At 39.5% G+C, this 15061-nt stretch overlaps 1 protein-coding gene across 2 annotated transcripts in view; it reads right to left on the reverse strand.

The window, feature by feature from the left end:
- LOC140469212 (probable voltage-dependent N-type calcium channel subunit alpha-1B) overlaps positions 1–15061 on the reverse strand; it is a 624066-nt gene that overhangs the window by 104133 nt on the left and 504872 nt on the right. For both annotated transcript variants that reach the window (XM_072565528.1, XM_072565527.1), the window contains exons 27-30: positions 11835–11931; positions 9826–9986; positions 4136–4273; positions 2219–2420 (exon numbers count right to left, since the gene is read on the reverse strand). In XM_072565528.1, coding sequence (XP_072421629.1) covers positions 2219–2420; positions 4136–4273; positions 9826–9986; positions 11835–11931 — 598 coding nt within the window. The remainder of the gene's footprint in view (positions 1–2218; positions 2421–4135; positions 4274–9825; positions 9987–11834; positions 11932–15061) is intronic.

A 15061-nucleotide genomic window follows, 5' to 3' on the forward strand; every position in this document is an offset into this window, starting at 1 on the left:
AGTAATTGATTGGAACAATTAGTTCTTCTAATAATGTCGAGCAAAAATATAGAAAAATTATTTTCAATGGTTGTACACATTGTTTTAAGTACTTGAGGCTGAGTAGACTTTATTATAAAGTAAGAAATTAGACCATGGTAATCTTGATCTAATATTCTGCAAGTTTGGAAATATCAGACATCAATTTGGAATAATAGTACTTGTTTAAATAAGCCTAAGTGTATTCAATATTGAATGTTCCAGTTGAGAAAAAGTAATTAATGCCATTTATTTATTCATTCTTTGGAGTTGGCATTGATGGATATGCCAGCATTTATTGCCCATCCCTAACTGTCTTTGAGAAGGTGGTAGAGAGCTATTTTCCTGAACTCTTGCAATCATGTGGTGTAGATACACCCATAGTGCTGTTCAGAAGGATGTTTCAGGGTTTTGACACAGTGATAATTGAGCAACAATCATATTATTCCAGGTGAGGGCCCATGGTGTTCAAGGTGAGCTACTGGTATGGATTGAAGATTGGCTGCCTGACAGAAGGCAGAGAGTTGGGATAAAAGGTTCTTTTTTGGAATGGCAACTGGCAACTGACAAGCGATATCCCGCAAGATTCAGTGTTGGGGCCGCAGCTGTTCACTTTTTATATGAATGATCTGGATGAAGAGACTGTGGGCATTCTGGCAAAGTTTGTCGATGATATGAACTTAGGTTTGACAGGCAGGTCGTAATGAGGAGGTGGGGTGGCTGCAGAAAGCTTTAGAAAGTTTAGGAGAATGGCCAAAGAAATGGCTGATGAAACTTAATGTGAGGTCTTGCACATTGGAAAAAGGAACACAGACATGGACTATTTTTTAAATGGTGAGATATTCATAAAGCCAAAATACAAATGAACCTGGGAGTGCTAATACAGGATTGTCTAAAGGTTGACTTGCAGGTTGGGTCCATGGTTAAGAAAGCAAATGTAATGTTGTATTCATTTCAAGATGGTTGGAATGTAAAAGCACGATGTGCTACTGAGACTTTGTAAAGCTGTGGTTAAGCCCAATTTAGAATACTGTGTCCAGTTTTGGGCCCTACACCTCAGGAAGGACATACTGGCACTGAAGAGTGTCCAGCAGAGATTCACACGGATGATCCCTGGAATGGCAGGCCTTACATACGATGAATGGCTGAGGATCCTGGGATTGTATTCGTTAGAGTTTAGAAGGTTGAGGGGAGATCTAATTGAAACTTACAAGGAAATGCATGGCTTAGAAAGGGTGGACACTGGGAATTTGTTTCCGTCAGGTGTGGATACTAGGACCTGTGGGCACAGCCTTCGAATTAGAGGGGGTCAATTTAGAACGGAAATGAAGAGACATTTCTTCAGCCAGAGGGTGGTGGGCCTGTGGAAGTCACTGCAACGGAGCACAGTGGAGGCCGGGACATTAAACATCTTCAAGGCAGAGATTGATAAATTCTTAATCTTGCAAGGAATTAAGGGCTACAGGGAAAGTGCGGATAAGTGGCGTTGAAATGCCCATCAGCCATGACTGAATGGCGGAGTGGACTCAAAGGGCCAAACGGCCTTACTTGCACTCCTAGTTCTTATGGTCTTATAGTGATTTGGAGGGGAACATATAGGTGGTGGTTTTTCCACGTGTCTGCTTTCCTCATCATTCTAGATGATAGTGATTGTGGGTTTGGAAGATACTGCCAAAGGAAGCTCGGTGAATTGCTGCAATATATTCATGGTACAAACTACTGCTAATGTGCATCATTGGTGAAGGGAGTGAATGTTTAAAGTGATGGATGGAGTCCCATTCATGTGTTCACCTTTGTTCTGTATGTTGGGGGGTTTCCTGAGTGTTGTTGAAACTGCATTCATCCAGGGAGGTGGAGAGTATTCCATAATAATCATGATTTGTGCCTCATAGATGGTGGATAGGTTTTTGGGGAGTCAGGAGGTGAGTTAATTATCACAGAACTCCTAGCTTTTGACCTGTTCTTGTAACCAAGGTACTTATAGATCTGATTGAGTCAGTTTCTGGTGAAGAGTCACCCCTTGGATGTTTGTGGTGCGGGATTCACCAGTGGTAATGTTAAGGCACAATGGTTAGGCTCTCTCTTGTTGGCGAGGATTAGGTTTGACCTTGAATCCCAAAGATGAAAAGCCATCTTTAAGGAAATTTAGAAATAGAGTCATGAATAATTAGGTCATCAACTATTATATTTTGATGCATACCTCATTTTTCTCGAGACTGCACTCAGACAGCACCTTATCACCCTGTTCCTGGAATGTAATGATAATGAGCGCAACAAAAATATTGACAAAGAAGAATGGAAACACAACAAAGTACACAACATAAAAGATGGACATTTCCATGCGGTAGCGGGGGCTGGGTCCCTGATCCTCTTCTGTAGCATCCACCGAGTGTTTCAAAACGCTTGAGGAAGAAAAAGACAAATATTTTATGAGGTTAAGTCACAATCTGTTATAGACACCTAATCTTAATTTTATTAGTAGAAAACTTGTAACTCCACATTTACAAATGTTCACATGGAACTTAAACTGTCTACTCCAAATCCCAGATGCTTCCAAAATTCAACCAACTCCAATAGTTATTAAAATGATATTTGAATTGTTTAATGACTTTTAAATCCTGTGTAAATGAACCGGTTCTGTTTAATATTGAACAACACATTCGCTGTATGTAAATCGTGTCACTTATGTTGGTTAAGAAATCCATTGTTTCTATGAGCTATAAATAATTATAATTTCCAACAAGATTCCCACCACAGCTTCACAGGAACTGACTAAATAGCCTACTTGCAGGATTTCCAGTGTAACAAGAGAATGAGAGCAATGTTAGGCACTTTACTAATATATAATGAGAGCCATGCATTCAAACATGAGATCTGCCATACTGTCAAGTCTTGGAATTTCTGCTCATTGTCTCCCTCGTCAGTGTTGTATCTCAGATGACAATGTCTTCCCTGATGCTTCTGGCGGTATACAATCTTTCTCTCTTTATACTCCTTCTGCTACCACTCTTAGTTTTATCCATAAACTAATATATAGTGTTCCTTTACATTTTACTAGCATGAGCCTTCTAACCCCTCCTTGCATGCTGCTCCTCCTCCACTGCAAAGTTATTATTGTAGTAATGCACTGAACATCATTCCTTCACACATCCATGAGTATTCCTGTCCTTCAACCAGGTATGATGTTTTATACCCAGCCTTATTATCGCCTCATTACATTTTCTCATCTCTGATAAGAAAGGTTTCCAGCACCATGAGCCTGATCCTTCCACCAGAGCTCGATCAAAAACTCTTTAAGTTCTAGTATCTAAAATATTCCAGGATTCTACAAATTGCTGATACAAGAAAACAGTAACCAAACACCGAAATTTCCTCTCCACATTACCGAATACTGAAACCCTAAGGAGAGCATTTTTGGAAGATCATATATCAAACTTTTTTTTTAAAAGAAATGAATTACCTTTGAATTTAATATGCAGGTCCTTTGATTGAAATCTGTGCTGTTAATCACCTCACCGCGCACACACTGCATTTACTATTTCACATAATTGTGTTTGGTATGACTATCTAAAACTCTTTCTGTAAGAAAGAAGTTCAGCCAAGGAAAGAGACAATACCAATTATTTTGATCTGCCTGAAAATGAATAAAATTTCTCTCAATGAGATAACGTCACATACAAGATCCACTGCATTGGTTGTGCATTGTATTTAGCAATGAAGCATTTGAAAATAAATGGATCTATATACTACCTTGTCATGTCTCTCAGAAACAAAGTGGTTTACTTAAAAGTCACTTACTTTGAAGAGACATGACCAACATATAATCAGATGTGACAAACCTGAGTGTAGCAACTGAAAAACACTCATTCCATCAAAATTTAAATTTAGCTATGATTGGAAACTAAAGAAATAGATCAGGCTGCCTTAATGTAAGTCTGCTACCACATAATTGTGTTGCTTGTGTCACTGTATTTTCTGCAGCCTATCATAAAACCTGCTAAGCATAGTACACTTGAATTTTCACAACTGAAGTTGCAGTTTTGTAGTACTTAATTCCCAAACAAAGAATGTTTTTATTGAATCCTAATAATCAAACACCAATGGACATAATACTTACATTGGCCAGCCCTCACCAGTTGATACAGTGAATAGTGTGAGCAAGGCCCACAGCACATTATCATAGTGGAACTCATACTTTTTCCATTCCCTGGGTTTTGCCTCAATCTCATCGTTGTCATAAACGAGATATTGGCCCCTGCAAAATACACAGTGACTGAATCAGCAGAAGTAATGTTTTTGTCTGGAAAGTTCCTCAACAAATTATTACCAATTGTAATGTTCAAATTTCAATGACTCAAGAGAAAGTTTAACAAAAATATTTCAGAGATTAGATATTGTGGAATATCATAAAGGCTTCCATTAACAAAAAGAAATGTTGGAAATACTCAACAGATCTGGCAATGTCAGTGGAGAGAGGAACGGAGTGACCATTCATGTGACTCACTGAGAATGAAAGATTAAACATGCAGCTCCCATTAACACATAGCTTTCTGCTTTATTGTTGAATAGATTCTCAAATGGGATGAACTTGCTCCATTGATCTAGAATGCTTACCTGGGATTTCAAACATAGACTGGAATACACTGGCAAAGTCAAATTAAGAAAATCACACTATGCCACAGTGAAAGGTTAGTCCAGGTGTCTGTAAAATATTTCCCTCAAGGTCTTGAGAAGAACAAACCAAGGCTATCTCAATGTCAAGAGTGTTAAATCAGATGGCTTTGTAAATCTAGGGAAGCCACTGTACATCTCTTATAGTTTTTGTTTTAACTAAAGATGTAGATGATATCAAAATAAATATGGTGATAGTTCTGTGTTGGGGTTTATTTGTCTAATTGAGAACTGCCACTCAATAGGCGAGTGGGTGGAAATTTAACAAACACTTTCTGGGAGGAAATCTGGTGAAGATTGTTTCTCCAGAATAAATCCTCCTCGATTTTCATCACATCTTGGATGTTTTTTTATCTCCACTCGATTAACGAAAAGATTTAAAGTTGATCGGGGACATTATTCTCTCTGGATTTGATCAGTTCTAATTTCAACCTGATCCACAGATCAGGCAGCAAAAGAGATGTGGCCAAATCAGGCAGGGTCCACTTAACACACATACATTGGAGACAGTGAGGTCTGCAGATGCTGGAGATCAGAGTTCAGAGTGTGTTGCTGGAAAAGCACAGCAGGTCAGGCAGCATCTGAGGAGCAGGAAAATTGACATTCCTGATGAAGGGCTCTGGCCCGAAATGTGGATTAACATACACATTGCAATGTTCCAAACTGCAATTTTAATTTGGAAGCCTGGGCTGGACTCCACTATGAGTTTACTGCCAGGCCAAATTAGGAGGAATGTGCAGAGTTCAGAAAAAAAATTAAATATGACAAATGCTAAACTGTTTCTTTCCGATTTTCCTTGGGGGTCAGAAGGAATCCAACCATTGCTTCAGGGTCCTCCACAACAGGCTTAAGCCTCACCTGCCATGGATTCACAGAAACCCTTCTCAATCCCATAGTTTCACAGGATAGCCCTGGTACCAGATCCTGCCACAAACCCAATTCTGACATTCGCTGGAGGTTTTCTGCAGCTAACATAGGTGAGGTTCCAGCAGAAAGGATTGAAAGAAAGTCTAGGGGTTAAAATAAACTGTACATGATTTTAGGAGCAATGGAGGAGTTTCTCATTTTGAACCCTAAGTTGTCCTGGAGTTCAAATCAGGTTAATTGCTTCAACTTGTCTTTTATAGGCTGCTTGCTAAAAATAAAGTTAAACATTCAAATGTGAATAAAGGGTGGAAAAAAAGATTAAAGATATTCTTTCTACTGAAGACATTGCACTGTTGGAAAGACTAACTATCCTTAAGGGGAGAAGAACAGAGTCTATTTGTTCAGAGGTGAGCAACAAAAAGTTGTGATCACACTTCATGAGGTATTCAGAGAGCTCTCAGTAGTAACTAAGAAATTGGGAAACAAATCTGTTGGGGAAATCATAGAGATGTGCAAGAACATAGAGTGTAGATACTGGGGGAATTCAATTACTCTACTATCAATTGGGATAATATTATAGTAGAGTAAAGGATTAGAAAGAAGAGGAGAACCTGTTCAGGAGAACTTTGTTGATCAGTGCCCAACTAGAACATTGCTGAGTTGGGTGCTGGACAACAGGGTAAGCAAAAGTGGGCCAATTATCTGTGGAAAAGATTTGAGTAGGGTTTACACTAAAGACAGAGAAGAGAATGGAACAAACTAACGTAGACTTTCCAATTTGAAAATGGGATAATTTCAATATGATGAGAAAGCATCTAACTAAGACCAATGAGAAAGGGATGACATTAATGATGAGGAGCTGTACCTCAAGGGGAGTCAGGCTCATTGGCCAAGCAGCCTGTCAATCAGGATGGTCAGTGTCCAAAACAGCCAATCTGGCATTGCGTTCATCCTGATTGATAGGTCAATTAGCCAATGATTGCTGTTGTTCTGAACAATTGCATTAATTAACCAATCTAATTGGGTCTGGGTGGGTTACTCTTCAGAGGATTGGCAGGGCCTGTTTCCATACTGTAGGGAATCTAATCTAACAGGCACCAGATTCTCTCATCTCACCCTTCACTTTTATGTCATGTGGTGATTCATGAACAGTTTTCTTGGACAGGGCCAGAGGCTGCTAGAGCACAAGATAAACTTCAGTACCTCCTAGCATCTTACCTCTACCTAAAAGGCCCTTTACAACCTCCTTATACAATATGTGTGGCCATTCTGACATGAGACCTGACCATCCCTTTCTTCCCTTGTGATCATCTTCCATGGCTTCCTTTCTCCAAATGTGTTTCCCAACTCAACTCCTTCCCTCCTTCTCTGTGGTGTTTCATGGTGGTTGATGGTTCCTCACACCATCCACTCTATTCCCAATTCCCAAGACAACCACCTCGCTCTTCTCCAAACTTCCTCTCTACACAGCACTTCTGCTCGTCTTCTCTTCCTTCCTCCCAACATCAGTCCACTGAGAAAGGAGGAAAACTCAGGAAGAAAAGCAAATTACATCCAAATCTTTTTTTCATCTCAATCACACAGAGACCAACGTGGAACGTGCATCCACCAGAGGCAAACGCAAGTTTGTCTCAATCCTTTGCTTGGCCCTAATTGCCTCCTATTCCCTGGTAAGTAGGATTGTCAGACTGCTCTGTCCACCTCCAGCTTTAGTTCTTAAGCAAAAAGGCAAAAATGGTTTTGTTTGATCGCTCTGCTGGGTCACACTTTTTAATCGTCATTTGAATTAATCACTTATTTCGAAGGAACGATCAATTTATCACTTTGAAACTTTGTTGGCCCAGTCAGCAATGCCCACATCCTGTGAATGAATAAAAAATTGTGTTTGACTAATCTAATTGAATTTTTGATGAAGGTACAGAGATGGTTGATGAAGATAATGAAACTTTGCATAAATTATTTGGATCCTAGAATGTGAAGTAAAATTTCAAAATTTTTTTGAACATACTGAACATGAAGGAGTGGTAAACTTTAAGGATAATATGACGATGCCTGAAACAGGATAAATAGGCTAGCAGAATGTGTAGATGTGTGACAGATAGAATTCTTTATACAGAAACATGAGACAATGTGTTTTGGAAATAGTAAAGAGAAGGATAGATTTAATTACAAAACTCTAAAAATGTGCAGGAACAAAGGAACCAGTGGTTGCATGTGCATTGATTTGTGAATATAGCAGGACACATTGATAGAATGGTTTATGAAATATAGAGGATTCTGACTTCATAAATAGAGACATTGAATACAAAAGCACAGGGGTCTTGTTGAACCATTGTAGAACTATATTCATAATATATGTTAATGATTTAGATGAAGGAATGAAATGTAATAGCTCTAAATTTATAGATACCACAAAGCTGGGTAGGAGGGTGAGCTGTGAGGATGATGCAGAGATATTGCAGCATTATTTGGAAAGCCTGAGTGAGTGAATGTGGATAAATATGAAGCGATCCACTTTGATAGCAAAAAATAGAAAGGCAGATTATTATTTAAATGACTGTAAATTGAGAGAGGGGTATGTTCAATTAGGCCCAGGTGGCCTCTGCATTAGTCACTGAAAGTAAGCAGGCAGAGGCAGCAAGTAGTAAGGAAGGCAAAATGTATGTTGCCTTTCATAGCGACAGGATTTGAGTACAATAACAAGGATTTCTTACTGCAATTATACAGAGCATTGGTGAGGCCATATCTGGAATATTGTGTGCAGTTTTGGAGGAAGGATGCTCGTGCTATAAAGGGAGCACAGTAAAGATTTACCACATTGATTCCTGAGAGGGCAGGTCTGATGGATGAGGAGAGCTTGAGTTGGTTAGGATTGTATTCACTGAAGTTTAGAAGAATGGGAGGCAATCTCATCGAAACCTACAAAATTCTAAAAGGACTAGACAGGTTAGAGTCAGGATGAATGCTCCTGATAGTGGGAGGAGTCCAGACCACAAAGGATCATAGTTTAATGATAAGGGATAAACGTTTTAGGATTGAGACAAGGAGGAATTTCTGCATCCAGAGAATGGTGAGCCTGTGGAGTGGTAGAGGCCAAAATAATTTATTTTTTCAAGGGGGAGATACATATAGCTCTGTGGTTGAAGGGATCAAGGGATAGGGGTCAGGGTGAGACTAGGGCATTCAGCTCAATGATCAGCCATGATCATATTGAATGGCAGAGCAGGCTTGAGGGGGTGATTGGCCTACATTGCTCCTATTTGCTATGTTTAGGCCTCAGCTACAGACTTGCTTCCAGTTCTGGTCACCGCATTTTAGAAAAGATGTAAAGACATTGACAGAGTGTCGAGGAGTTAAATCATCATGATTCCAGGAATGTAAAGTTTTAGTTACAATGCTAGTTTGGGAGACAGGGATTGTTCTGCTTGGAGCAAAAGAGATTAAGGGGAGATTTGATAACAGTGTACAAGATAATGACAAGCATAATTAGAGAAGGTAGAAATGAAAGAACACTTCCTATTTGTTGATGGTGCAATGACTGTAGGAGACACAGATTTAAAATTTTAGGCTGATGTTGGTGGGGGGGGGGTCATAGGATGAAGAACATTTTTATGCAGTAGGACCTGAAATCCGTTCTCCAGGAGTATAGTGGAAGTAAACATAATTAATGATTTCAAAAGCAAATCAGGTGGATACTTAAATGAAATAAATCTCTAGTGTTATGGAGAACGAGTAGGAATGGAGTTGACTAGATTGTATGAACTAATATGGACTTGCTGGGCCAAATGGCCTACTTTTGCACCATAAATAAATCCATGGTCCTATTTTGTATCCGACCACCATCTTCAGTTTTGCCAGGCAAATTCTATCCCTAAATGACGGTTATGCTTCTTTAAAGAAAGGGATTGTATGGATAGTCTGCCTTTTGTAATTTCAGGACATCCCAAAAGGCTTTGGAGCCAATTATATGTGAAGTGTAGTAATTGTTCTAATGTAGGAAACTAGGAGACAATTTTCACAGTCAGCTCCTATGAACAACAATGTAATAATGCCCAGAAAATCAGCTTAACTAATTGAGAAATAATATCAGCCAGAACACTAAAGAGGAGAAATTTACACCATGATATGACATTTTGTTTAAATCAAAGAGAATTAAAACAGCTTATGGAATTGTTCAAGCAACAAAATTAATTTGAAAGTTGTTATTTCTTCAACTATATGTTGATCTTCCAGTTAATACAACCATTGCCTCTGTCTGGAGATGGTTACCTGCAGTCTTTTTCCAAATCCTTTGACTCGTCAGTGCAGTAGAAGAATTTACCCTTAAAAAGCTGCACAGCAATGACAGCAAAGATGAACATGAAGAGCATGTAAACGATAAGTATATTCAGAACATTCTTCAGGGAGTTCACCACGCAGTCAAAGACAGCCTAAAGGAAACAAGTTTGCAGTCAGATGTTAACAAGAAGTGACAGACAAGACTAGACTCACAGAATCATTGCTGAGTGGCAATCTGTATTTAAAAAGCATTTAGTCCGAACATCAGATCAACTGATAGCATCGGGTGTATTGCAAATACTGTTAATTTAAACGTGATACCAGTTTTGAGTGTTGGAGAGATACAAGACTTGAAATGTGGAGTTAGAACTGCTTCTCTCTAACCAGAGAAGACAAGGTAAAATGATAATTCCATTGGTGCATCTGAAAGGACTATCAACTCCTTGCTAACAATAAAATGTCAAAAGTTACATCTCAAAAAAGACCTCATGGGAGGTTAGTCCAGAAGATTAAGTCACATGAGATTCATAGTGATTGGCAAGGTGGATACTAAATTGGCTTGGTCACAGAAGACAGAGGCTAGTTGTGGAAGAGTTTTTCTGATTGGAAGTCTGTGACTCATGGTATTCTGCAAGTGCTGGGACTTCTGCTGTTGAAAATACATATAAACATATAGGTGGTCTGATCAGTAAGTTTGCAGATAGTGAGGAAGGTGATCAAAAGATACAGTAAAATTTAGATCAGTTGGAAAGTTGGGCGGAGAAATGGCAGATGGAGTTTGATCCAGACAAGTGGGAGGTTAAATGCAAGAGGAATGGAAGGAGCATTGCCATTCAGAGGGAGCTTGAGGTCCAAGTCTGCAGTTCCCCGAAAGTGGCAATGCAAGTGGATAAGGTAGTAAGTAAGGCATATAACATGAACTTGCCTTCATTGGTCAGGGCATTGAGTATAAAAATTGGCAAGTCATGTTGCAGCTGTTTAAAACATCAGGCCACATTTGGAGTATTGTGTGCAGTTGTGGTCACTGCACTTTAGGAAGACTGAGGAGGCTTTGAAGATGGTGCAAAAGAGGTTTACCAAGATGTTGCCTGGATTGGAGTACACAGGTATTAGCTATAAGGAGAGGTTAGAAGAACGTGGATCGTTTTTGATGGAGTGTGGGAAGCTGAAGGACAACTTGATAGAAGTAAATAAAAATATGAGAGGCATAGATAAGGTGGATAATCTGAGTCTTTTTCTCAGGATGGAAACGTCAAATATTTAACTGCTTAGGTTTAAGATTAGATGGGGAAAGTTTAAAGAAGATGTGCAAAGAAAGTCTTCTTTTAACATAGAGGGTAATAGGTTCCCTGAAACATACTGCCAGGGGAGTTGGGAGAAGCAGATCAAACAGCAATGGTTAGGAGACATTTAGACACGATGCATGAACAAACAGAGAACAGAGGGATAGAGAGCATGTGCAGGCAGACAGGATTAGTTTAGAATGGTCGGCATTGACTTGGGGCCGAAGGGCCTGTTCCTGCGTTGTACTGTTCATTAATTCTAGTGGTAAATTATGTTTTTGCCCAGCACCCCTCAGTCTGGCTGGCAATCAGTGTTGGAAACCAGACAACATGCTTTTAAGGGTGGACTTCCACCATTGCTAAACATCAATTTACAAGAAATATTTTGAATGCAATATTAAAGAAAAAAATCTTCCGATGAGAAGTTTTGAACCTGACATGAGGATTTCAAATTCTGTGTCCAAACTGAGCTCTCTACAAGTTTCCTGCAAAACGCCTTTCCAACCAGGTCACTTTAGTGGTGTTAAACTGGCAGCCATTATCTCAGTGGGAGATTCTGCACGTGTGCACCTGTTCAGATTGTGAGCTAAGTGTGTATGTACAACTGCCCCTTTCCAGTTGGTGCAGGAGTTAATGCAAAAACAATCCTTTCTTCAATTTTTTTTTAAACTAACACAAGATTCTCTGCATAAACATAAAGATACAAAGACTCCATACCTTTAATTTTGGCAAACGTTTGATGGTTTTCAGTGGCCGCAACACTCTGAGAACTCGCAGGGATTTGATGGTGTTGAGATCCTTGCCTTTGTTTCCGCTGTATATGTAAAGATCAAGAATTATGTATACAGAGCTGAATGTAATCTACCTTTATCGATTCTGTGCTGTACTAATTCACACACCACATCTCAACACATAGGCATGCCCAGGAGCCATACTTGTATTTGGAGATGAAACTGCCATAGTTAAAGATGGCACACTTGGGTGACAAATGACAAAATAAACAAGAATGACAAAAAGTAAACGCTACTGAGGTGGAGAAAATAACAACTTATATCGAACCAATTCCACTTTTGGAAGAAGCAATGTTTAGGATATAATTATTGTATGAACAATCAATGTTAAAAGTTTGCTCCAATAAAGTTTCACGCATACATATTTAAATGCCATTATGGTTTAAATAGTATTTGTTAAACTTAGCTAATGCAATAAACATTTAATCTTTGCTTAGTGAGGAATCTGTAATGATCAATAACTGCATATGTATAAGACCATATGACATAGGAGTGGAAGTAAGGCCATTTGGCCCATCGAGTCCACTCCGCCATTTAATCATGGCTGATGGGCGTTTCAACTCCACTTACCCACACTCTCCCCATAGCCCTTAATTCCTTGCGAAATCAAGAACTTATCAATCTCTGCCTTGAAGACATTTAATGTCCCAGTCTCCACTGCGCTCTGTGGCAATGAATCCCATAAGCCCACTATTCTCTGGCTGAAGAAATGTCTCTTCATTTCCATTCTAAATTGACCCCTTCTAATTCTAAGGCTGAGCCCACGGTTTCTAGTCTCCCACCTAACGGAAACAAATTCCCAGCGTCTGCCATTTCTAAGCCATGGATTATCTTGAAAGTTTCTATTAGATCTCCCCTCAACCTTCTAAACTCTAATGAATACAATCCCAGGATCCTCAGCCGTTCATCGTATGTTAGGCCTTTCATTCCAGGGATCATCCGTGTGAATCTCTGTTGGACATGCTCCAGTGCCAGTATGTCCTTCCTGAGGTGTGGGGCCCAAAATTGGACTCAGTACTCCAAATGGGGCCTAACCAGAGCTTTATAAAGTCTCAGAAGCACATCACTGCTTTTATATTCCAGCCCTCTTGACATAAATGACAACATTACATTTGTTTTCTTAACCATGGACTCAACCTGCAAGTCAACCTTTAGAGAATCCTGCTCTAGCACTCACAGATTCTTTTGTACTTTGGCTTTGTGAATTTTCTCATCGTTTAGAAAATAATCCATGCCTGTATACTTTTATACTTTTTTTCCAAAGTGCAAGACCTCACATTTGCTCAGCCAATCCTCAATCCATGCCAGTAGCTCACCTTAAACACCATGGGCCCTCACCTTACTTAGCAGTCTCCCATGAGGCACTTTATCAAAGGTCTTTTGGAAGTCTAGATAGATAACATCCAAGGGTATCCCTGGTCTAACCTACTTATTACCTCTTCAAAGAATTCTAACAGGTTTGTCAAGCATGACCTCCGCTTACTAAATCCATGCTGACTTGTTCTAATCTGACCCTGCACTTCCAAGGATTTAGAAATCTCATCCTTAACAATGGATTCTAGAATTTTACCTGCAACCAAGATTAGGCTAATCGGTCTATAATTTTCCATCTTGATCCTTTCTTGAACAAGGGGGTTACAACAGTGATTTTCTCATCCTCTATGACTTTGCCTGATTCAAGTGATTTTTGAAAGATTGCAACCAACACCTCCACTATTTCCTCAGCCACCTCCCTCAGAACTCTAGGATGTAGCCTATCAAGATCAGGAGATTTATCAATTCTTAGACCTTTTAACTTTTCCAGCACTTTGTCTTTTGTAAGGGTACCATACTCAACTCTATCCCCTGACTCTCCTTAGTTATTGGAATATTACTCATGTCTTCCTCTGTGAAGACTGACACAAAGTACTTATTAAGTTCTTCAGCTAATTCCTTAGCTCCCATCACTAGCCTTCCAGCATCAATTTGGAGTGGCCCAATTTCTACTCTCATTTGTTTTTTATGTATTGAAAGAAACTTTTACAATCATTTCTAATATTACTGGCTAGCTTACCTTCATATTTGATCCTCTTCTTCCTTATTTTTCTCTTTGTTATCCTCTGTTTGTTTTTATAGCCTTCCCAATCTTCTGATCTCCCAGTGCTCTTGGCCACTTTATAGGCTCTTTCTTTCTCTTTGATACATTTCCTGACTTCCTTTGTCAGCCTTGGCTATCTAACTACCACCACCCCACCCCACATCATCTTTCTTTTCTTAGGAATGAACCCCTGTATTGTGTCCTCAAGTCCCCAGAAACTCCTGCCATTGTTGCTCTACTGTCTTCCTGAGTAGGCTCTACTTCCAGTATAAATTACTTCTTTTTGATGAAAGTAAATCACATATTGTTTAAGATCCGTAGGATTCCAAAATAATAAATTTCTTCAGGGAACTGCAATACATGCAACCTTTATTATGTCATTTCTTGCTAGCCAGACAAAGTTTCACAGGATAAATTAGAATTATAGAATCCCTATAGTGCCCTTTGGCCCAACAAACCCACGCTGACCCTCTGAAGAGTAACCCACCCAGACCCACTGCCCTACATTTACCCCTGACTAATGCACTTAACCTACACATCCCTGAACACTATGGGCAACTTAGCATGACCAATTTACCTATACTGCATATCTTTGGATTGTGGGGGAAGTCCTGAGCACTCTGAGGAAAACCACGCAGACACGGGGAGAATGTGCAAACTCCACACAGACAGTCACCCGAGGTGGGAATTGAACCTGGGTCCCTGGCGCTGTGACATAGCAGTGCTAACCACTGAGCAACTGTGCCACCCCAACTCTTTTAACTAGTGTTGAAATTCTTTTCAGTCCTACAGTTATCAATGCAAAAGACATATAAAAGTAAGTCTGGGGACTCTTCATCACTTGTCAAATTCTATTATCTCACTGCAGAAAGAGGAGAAGCAAATCCATTCTGTTATGATACAAAATGATGCTCCACTTACAGATATTACAATCATGGCCTTAAAGTCCTGACAGAAAAGGAAAAGCATGCAACTGTGATCTTGAAATATGATATGTGCTCTGCCTGAAGACACATTCTTGGCTCATGATCTGATGCTTCATCCTGAACCATTTTTATGGCAGTTTTTTTGTCAGG

This window comes from Chiloscyllium punctatum, chromosome 49 (assembly GCF_047496795.1).
Source record: "Chiloscyllium punctatum isolate Juve2018m chromosome 49, sChiPun1.3, whole genome shotgun sequence".
NCBI classification, from domain to species: domain Eukaryota; kingdom Metazoa; phylum Chordata; class Chondrichthyes; order Orectolobiformes; family Hemiscylliidae; genus Chiloscyllium; species Chiloscyllium punctatum.